Source organism: Micropterus dolomieu, linkage group LG08 (assembly GCF_021292245.1).
Source record: "Micropterus dolomieu isolate WLL.071019.BEF.003 ecotype Adirondacks linkage group LG08, ASM2129224v1, whole genome shotgun sequence".
In the NCBI taxonomy this organism is placed as follows: domain Eukaryota; kingdom Metazoa; phylum Chordata; class Actinopteri; order Centrarchiformes; family Centrarchidae; genus Micropterus; species Micropterus dolomieu.
In genome coordinates this window covers 494,428-503,151 of record NC_060157.1, presented here as the reverse complement: position 1 = coordinate 503,151, position 8,724 = coordinate 494,428, and the positions used below count along the sequence as shown (strand labels likewise).

At 49.0% G+C, this 8,724-nt stretch overlaps 1 protein-coding gene across 2 annotated transcripts in view; it reads left to right on the top strand.

Annotated features, from left to right (window-relative positions):
• otud5a (OTU deubiquitinase 5a) overlaps nt 1–8,724 on the top strand; it is a 27,834-nt gene that overhangs the window by 17,060 nt on the left and 2,050 nt on the right. For both annotated transcript variants that reach the window (XM_046057507.1, XM_046057506.1), the window contains exons 3-8: nt 1,523–1,587; nt 1,674–1,830; nt 1,917–2,065; nt 2,155–2,340; nt 2,586–2,790; nt 3,033–3,104. In XM_046057507.1, the coding sequence (XP_045913463.1) occupies nt 1,523–1,587; nt 1,674–1,830; nt 1,917–2,065; nt 2,155–2,340; nt 2,586–2,790; nt 3,033–3,104 (834 nt within the window). The remainder of the gene's footprint in view (nt 1–1,522; nt 1,588–1,673; nt 1,831–1,916; nt 2,066–2,154; nt 2,341–2,585; nt 2,791–3,032; nt 3,105–8,724) is intronic.

The window sequence follows — 8,724 nt, the reverse complement described above, 5'->3', positions numbered from 1 at the left end:
TCTCCCTCTCCTCTTCCTCTTTTCTTCCTCTTCCTCTCCCTCTCCTCTTCCTCCTCCTCTTTTCTTCCTCTCCCTCTCCTCTCTCTCCCTCTCCTCTTCCTCCTCCTCCTCTCCTCTCCCTCTCCTCTCTCTCCCTCTCCTCTTCCTCCTCCTCCTCTCCTCTTCCTCTCCCTGTCCTCTTCCTCCTCCTCTTTTCTTCCTCTTCCTCTCCCTGTCCTCTTCCTCCTCCTCTTTTCTTCCTCTTCCTCTCCTCTCTCTCCCTCTCCTCTTCCTCTCCCTCTCCTCTTCCTCCTCCTCCTCTCCTCTTCCTCGGCTCCTCCCTTCTCTCATGCTGAATACGAAGCTGCAGCCAGCAGCTGTTAGCTTAGCTTAGCATAGAGACTGGGATAGATGGGAACAGCTTCCTGACTGCAGAAGCTCTCGGCAGTCTGAACCGTTCAGAGCAGCATAACTTTATTAAACCACGGCTGTGATACTTCTTTTATTTCCCAGCAACGCTCTCTGATCCGAAATGGCAGCGTCGCTGCGTAGGGCAGTTTTCCTGCAGGTGGGGCGTTCAGGTGTTTGACCTGTCAGACTGTGTTGAGGGCTGAAATGCAGCTGCAGGATTTTTTGAAAACGATGTCAATGTGTGAGGAAGAAGAAAACGGGTGGGAAAGAACTGCAGTTGGAGCGTCCGTGAGAGAATCTGCAGCTTCTTCATTTGAAAAGGTCGCGGTGATGAAAAGCGGCCGCACGCTGATGACTAAGAGAGAGAGCCGCTGACCACGGCGGCTTGATGAGCAGAAGTCTGTCTCCAGCGGAGGAGAAGCGGCTCTCTGTGGTGGAGTGAATGAAACTGCAGCGTGAGACTCTCTGCGTGAAGGCGTGGAAACGCTTCACCAGCTGTAGCTCAGATTTCTGTTTAGAGAATGCAGATCAGGTTCGACCCACGCCGGGACACGCCCTCCACCCGTGCGTGGCGGCGAGCTGGCTGAGCCTTGTCCACGCACACTCGTGTTTATCTGTCCTGCTTACTTTATAACTTTAGTCAGAACGGACCTGACTGTAACGGATCATTTCACAGCACAAAAGTTGCCGGAACGGTTCTAAAGTAAAAGGTTCCTTCAGCCCCGTGTAAAGACCTGCGCACATTAGGACGAAAATGGCGTGCAAAGCGATACACAGGCATCATTATTTGTCACTGCTGATCTGAGTTTGAGCATTAAAGCAGCTTTTTTGTGTGGGAGCTTTAATGAAGAGACGTTTTTAATAACAAAGTGGATAAAAGCCATCAGGTTCTTAAAAGAACTCCAGCACAGAGAAAGAAACACAACAATAAAGTGGCGACAGTTCGGAAGGTTATTAAAACATTTCAGCTGCAGCATCACGTCCGTGTCGCCTGAGCGTCGCAGGGACGGTTAACGGGCTTTTTCCTTGTAGATCTGTGGAGACTTTTTAAAGACGTGGGCGAGGGCTCACGCTATCTCATAATCATGCAACATGTGTTCAGTCAACATCTGACCCGGACTTTGTCTCCCAGCTGACCAGGTGTACGGAGACCAGGATATGCACGAAGTGGTCCGGAAACACTGTATGGACTACCTGGTGAGTCCCTCGCACCTCACGCTCACCTCGGGTCTCCCTCAGTTCGTCAGAGTTCGCTGTGGTGATAAAGTTGTTTCTCCTCCCAGATGAAGAACGCCGACTATTTCTCCAACTACGTGACGGAGGACTTCACCACATACATCAACAGGAAGAGGAAAAACAACTGCCACGGGAACCACATCGAGATGCAGGCCATGGCTGAGATGTACAACAGGCCGGTGGAGGTGTACCAGTACGGCACAGGTGAGTCCGTCCGCCAGTCACAACCTCCAGACCTGTCGGCCAATCGCTTCCTGCCAATCTGACCCAAACTCCTCCTCCTTCCGCAGAGCCAATCAACACCTTCCACGGCATCCACCAGAACAACGACGAGCCAATCAGAGTGAGCTACCACCGCAACATCCACTACAACTCTGTGGTGAACCCCAACAAGGCCACGATCGGGGTCGGCCTAGGACTGCCCGCCTTCAAACCCGGGGTACCAACACCAGACACACTTAATACTTTTGCGTGCGTGTGTGTGTGTGTGTGTTTACTGACGGTGGATTTCCTCCGCCCCCCCTTCAGTACGCGGACCAGTCTCTGATGAAGTCGGCCATCAAGACCTCGGAGGAGTCGTGGATCGAACAGCAGATGTTGGAGGACAAGAAGAGAGCGACGGACTGGGAGGCCACCAACGAGGCCATCGAGGAGCAGGTGGCCCGAGAGTCCTACCTGCAGTGGCTCCAGGACCAGGAGAAGCAGGCCAGACAGGTACGTGGGGGGGGGACGGCGAGCTGCAGTGTAACTTTAAAAACCATTTCTACCTGCCGCCTGTTCAGCCACAGGCTAGTTAGCTAATTAGCTGTTAGCACGTTGAACAGCATGAAAACGTACCTGCTGATGTCACTAGCAACATGCTGTCAGCACGCGTTTCTTTACAGGAAGTCTGCCGCCCGGCGCCCCGCCCGGCCCGAGCCTGAAGAACATTAATAACGTGAGCGTCTTTTCACTTTCAGCCCCGTAAGGCGAGCGCCACCTGCAGCTCGGCGACGGCGGCGGCTTCCAGCGGGCCAGACGACTGGAGCGCCCGGTCGCCGCGGCAGCGCGACTCTGACCCCACCCACTCTGACCTCACGACCGCCCCGTCGACCAACAACAAGCCCCCCTCCCCTGCCGGAGCCGCCCTCATCTTGAGCAAACCCCCCTCGCCCTGCGCGCCAGGTAAGAATAATAATAATAACACATTCTCAACCACCGCACGACATTTAGATTATCTTTAGAAAACCAGATTTAACGAGGGCTCAGAGACACATTGGTGGACGTGTCACAGCGGGAATTGAACTCAGGTCTCTCACACCAAAGGCATGTGTCTTATCCACTGCTCCATCACCACCCAGTGACCATGTGACCGACCAGAAACAACTGACTCAGGTGTTCCCGTGTGTGTGTGTGTGTGTGTGTAGGTCCCAGTAATCAGAGTCGTCATCATTTGGAGTACAGAGCCATCATGCAGGAGATGTCGCCTACAGCCTTTGGTGAGACATTTCTACTACTACAGTTGTGTACTTTCAGACAGCGAGCGTGTACTGCTGTGATCCCAGCAACACCTGCAGCACACGCTGCTGTCACCTACTGTCATCCCTGCTGCTAATGCCGCTATGCTACTAGTGCTAGTATAGCTAACTACTGCTACTAGTGCTGCCATGCTACTAGTGCTAGTATAGCTAACTACCGCTACTAGTGCAGCTATGCTACTAGTGCTAGTATAGCTAACTACTGCTACTAGTGCCGCTATGCTACTAGTGCCGCTATGCTACTAGTGCTAGTATAGCTAACTACTGCTACTAGTGCAGCTGTGCTACTAGTGCTAGTATAGCTAACTACTGCTACTAGTGCAGCTATGCTACTAGTGCTAGTATAGCTAACTACTGCTACTAGTGCAGCTGTGCTACTAGTGCTAGTATAGCTAACTACTGCAACTAGTGCCGCTATGCTACTAGTGCTAGTATAGCTAACTACTGCTACTAGTGCAGCTATGCTACTAGTGTTAGTAAAGCTAACTATTGCTACTAGTGCCGCTGTGCTACTAGTGCTAGTATAGCTAACTACTGCTACTAGTGCCGCTGTGCTACTAGTGCTAGTATAGCTAACTACTGCTACTAGTGCCGCTATGCTACTAGTGCTAGTATAGCTAACTACTGCTACTAGTGCCGCTATGCTACTAGTGCTAGTATAGCTAACTACCGCTACTAGTGCAGCTATGCTACTAGTGCTAGTATAGCTAACTACTGCTACTAGTGCAGCTATGCTACTAGTGCTGCCATGGTACTAGTGCTAGTATAGCTAACTACCGCTACTCGTGCCGCTATGCTACTAGTGCTAGTATAGCTAACTACTGCTACTAGTGCAGCTGTGGTACTAGTGCTAGTATAGCTAACTACTGCTACTAGTGCAGCTATGCTACTAGTGCTAGTATAGCTAACTACTGCTACTAGTGCAGCTGTGCTACTAGTGCTAGTATAGCTAACTACTGCGACTAGTGCCGCTATGCTACTAGTGCTAGTATAGCTAACTACTGCTACTAGTGCAGCTATGCTACTAGTGTTAGTAAAGCTAACTATTGCTACTAGTGCCGCTGTGCTACTAGTGCTAGTATAGCTAACTATTGCTACTAGTGCCGCTGTGCTACTAGTGCTAGTATAGCTAACTACTGCTACTAGTGCAGCTATGCTACTAGTGCTAGTATAGCTAACTACTGCTACTAGTGCAGCTATGCTACTAGTGCTAGTGTAGCTAACTACTGCTACTAGTGCAGCTATGCTACTAGTGCTGCCATGCTACTAGTGCTAGTATAGCTAACTACTGCTACTAGTGCAGCTATGCTACTAGTGCTGCCATGCTACTAGTGCTAGTATAGCTAACTACTGCTACTAGTGCAGCTATGCTACTAGTGCTAGTATAGCTAACTACTGCTACTAGTGCAGCTACGCTACTAGTGCTGCCATGCTACTAGTGCTAGTATAGCTAACTACCGCTACTAGTGCAGCTATGTAGTATAGTAGTGCTATTATAGCTACAGGATGTCCGTGGGGTCTTAAAAAGTCTTAAAAGGTGATAAATCAATTTTGCGAAAATTAAGGCCCTTAAAAAGTATTCTTAATCGCCATTAAACAAGGTATTACATTTTGAAGATATTTTTTTCAATGTGAAAATCCTGTTTTTCAAAAAGTTTGTTTGCTGAAAGTGTAGATGAACGTATTTATTTATAATGCGTAGCCAAAACTACTGGACAGGCCGAGAGGAGCGACTGTGATTCCTTTCTGTAACATGAGGCGCAGGGATCGACCGAGCGCCTGTTTCACTCTTAAACGCTCCAAAAAATAGATCCATGCGAACCGGAAAATGATTTAGGAATACAGCCGACTGTAATCTCCCACCCCGCCAGACCCGCAATGTTAATCGTCCAAAACATAGTCGGAGTGGCGATCAGGAGTAACAGGATTAACCCGGTTGGCCGGTCGCTCTGCGGCCGCTTGAACAGCCCTGAAAAACAAGAGCGAGATGCGCCGCCAGCAGCTGAATCGGTAAGACTGAAGACAACAGGGAAAGTTCAAGGGGCGTGTGGGTTTGGTTAACGTTAGCTGGCTATTTAAAATATACTATTATATGAAATTATATTGAATGTAGTAACGTGATGAAAATATCAAACTTAAAGTTTATTATTAAATGAACAAAATACTTTTAATTTAATGTTCTAATATTCTACTAATCCTGCCATTGAGAGCGGTTCCTCCTCCAGGTATTGCCTGTGCTGCAGCGCCTACACTACTTATTTATTCATCACCTGTTTGAATGTTGCTGTATTGATCAGGCGGTCGATCAAAGTTATTACACACATCACTGCAGGCAAGCTCACATTATCTAGTTTATACCAGCTAAAACACCAAATGACTCTTTGTTTCACATGGTTTGCTGTAATATTGCGTACAGAAACCTCATAGCTTTTGTAACACAGCTGCTTTCACATAGAGAACAGTTGGCCCGTACAGGCCGTTACAGGCAACTGAGAAAGTTGGTGAATGCCTCAGTTTTTAGGTGGCGTTACAACCTGGTGACATACAGGCAATTAATATGTTCTACATATACTTCAATTCCTTTTAAAACCTCACAAATGTCCCTTTTAAAAGTGTGCGGCTGATTTAATTGGTTACAGCTCAAAGTGGCGCAGAAGTCTTAAAATATGTTGAAAAAGTCTTAAAAAGGTCTTAAAAATAAGTTGAATTTTACTTCAGGATTCCTGTATATACCCTGATCTAACTACTGCTACTAGTGCCGCTGTGCTACTGATACTACAGTTACTAGTTACTGTTGTTATTCCTGCAGCAGCCAAGGAGCAGTTTCTGTTGTTTACTGTCAAACCTCAACAGGAAGCAGCCAAGCGGAGCAGGGCGTGGCGTGTGTGTGGGCGGGTGTTACTAACGTAAACGTACATCAGTCACTTTTAGGGTGAAGACGTTGTTTAATGTTGGGAGGTCACAGGAAGGGTACGTCTCTGGGGAACGAATGTAAGTCGGTGTAACGTCCCCGGCAGTCATGAAACTCTGTGTGTGAGGTTAAATGAGGTGAAGCCAGTTTCACTCTGAGAAACACACAGTTTCAGTGTTTTTATAGCTGAGGATTGAGTTTTATCAGATGTTTGCAGCACAGCTGTGAGACAGAGACGGCTCAGCAGAATCTTTCTGTCTGTTCCATCATTAAAATGTGTTTTCTCGACAGATAATCGCTGAACGCAGGACAAATAAAACCAGCTGCTTTCTAAATAATGACTTTAATCCTGCAGCGGGAGGATTTGTTGGCTGAATGTGGTCAGCTGTGATGAAGTCAGTGTAATAAGTTGATTTTGGACACTATGTATTCACCCTGCAGGCCTTAAAGCTCTATTCAGATTCATTGACTGACGTCCACATGAAAGTTTAAATATCAGAGTAAAACGTTGTCGTACAGAAGTAAACATGGAGGCCACAGAGGTCAGCTCCTGTTAGCTCATACATGCTAACCCTCCTGTATTTCATTGTCCTCTCCTGGTTTCCTCCCGGGTCATATCTCTCCTGATTTATGATTTGTTATTTGTGAGTCTGTAACTTGGTCTGGGTCTGTGACCTGGTCTGGGTCTGTAACCTGGTCTGTAACCTGGTCTGGGTCTGTAACCTGGTCTGTAACCTGGTCTGGGTCTGTGACCTGGTCTGTGACCTGGTCTGTGTCTGTAACCTGGTCTGTAACCTGGTCTGGGTCTGTAACCTGGTCTGTAACCTGGTCTGGGTCTGTAACCTGGTCTGTAACCTGGTCTGGGTCTGTAACCTGGTCTGTAACCTGGTCTGGGTCTGTAACCGGGTCTGTAACCTGGTCTGGGTCTGTGACCTGGTCTGGGTTTGTAACCTGGTCTGGGTTTGTAACCTGGTCTGGGTCTGTAACCTGGTCTGGGTCTGTAACCTGGTCTGTAACCTGGTCTGTGACCTGGTCTGGGTCTGTGACCTGGTCTGTGACCTGGTCTGGGTCTGTAACCTGGTCTGGGTCTGTGACCTGGTCTGGGTCTGTGACCTGGTCTGTAACCTGGTCTGGGTCTGTAACCTGGTCTGTAACCTGGTCTGTGACCTGGTCTGGGTCTGTGACCTGGTCTGGGTCTGTGACCTGGTCTGGGTCTGTAACCTGGTCTGTGACCTGGTCTGGGTCTGTAACCTGGTCTGTGACCTGGTCTGGGTCTGTAACCTGGTCTGGGTCTGTGACCTGGTCTGGGTCTGTGACCTGGTCTGTAACCTGGTCTGGGTCTGTGACCTGGTCTGTGATCTGGTCTGGGTCTGTAACCTGGTCTGGGTCTGTGACCTGGTCTGGGTCTGTAACCTGGGCTGGGTCTGTGACCTGGTCTGTAACCTGGGCTGGGTCTGTGACCTGGTCTGTAACCTGGTCTGGGTCTGTAACCTGGTCTGTGACCTGGTCTGGGTCTGTAACCTGGTCTGTAACCTGGGCTGTTTCTCAGTCTGCGTTCTTGTCTGTACTTGTGTTCTTGTGGACTTGTGAGACGTCATCAGTCGTACTGCTCCAATTCAAAAGTCTGTATCTAGCCAAGTACAGTCAAAAACCCGGATGTGTTCTCGCTCCGCCCTTTTTCCCGAGCCTGCATCGGTGGTGACTTGTGTTGACTTCGGATAGCCAGATATCCCAGAATGCATTTCACCGCCAAAAAGCGGGAATGTCGGACAAGAAAACTCACAACTGTAACATATAATACTGCAACCTGGTCTGTGACCTGGTCTGTTGGTCTGTAACCTGGTCTGTAACCTGGTCTGTGTTCTGGTCTGTTGGTCTGTAACCTGGTCTGTGTTCTGGTCTGTTGGTCTGTGACCTGGTCTGTGACCTGGTCTGTAACCTGGTCTGTTGGTCTGTAACCTGGTCTGTAACCTGGTCTGTAACCTGGTCTGTTGGTCTGTAACCTGGTCTGTGTTCTGGTCTGTTGGTCTGTGACCTGGTCTGTAACCTGGTCTGTTGGTCTGTAACCTGGTCTGTGTTCTGGTCTGTTGGTCTGTGACCTGGTCTGTAACCTGGTCTGTAACCTGGTCTGTGTTCTGGTCTGTTGGTCTGTGACCTGGTCTGTAACCTGGTCTGTGTTCTGGTCTGTTGGTCTGTAACCTGGTCTGTAACCTGGTCTGTTGGTCTGTGACCTGGTCTGTAACCTGGTCTATTGGTCTGTAACCTGGTCTGTGTTCTGGTCTGTTGGTCTGTAACCTGGTCTGTAACCTGGTCTGTGTTCTGGTCTGTTGGTCTGTAACCTGGTCTGTAACCTGGTCTGTGTTCTGGTCTGTTGGTCTGTAACCTGGTCTGTGTTCTGGTCTGTTGGTCTGTGACCTGGTCTGTGACCTGGTCTGTAACCTGGTCTGTTGGTCTGTAACCTGGTCTGTAACCTGGTCTGTAACCTGGTCTGTTGGTCTGTAACCTGGTCTGTGTTCTGGTCTGTTGGTCTGTGACCTGGTCTGTAACCTGGTCTGTTGGTCTGTAACCTGGTCTGTGTTCTGGTCTGTTGGTCTGTGACCTGGTCTGTAACCTGGTCTGTAACCTGGTCTGTGTTCTGGTCTGTTGGTCTGTGACCTGGTCTGTAACCTG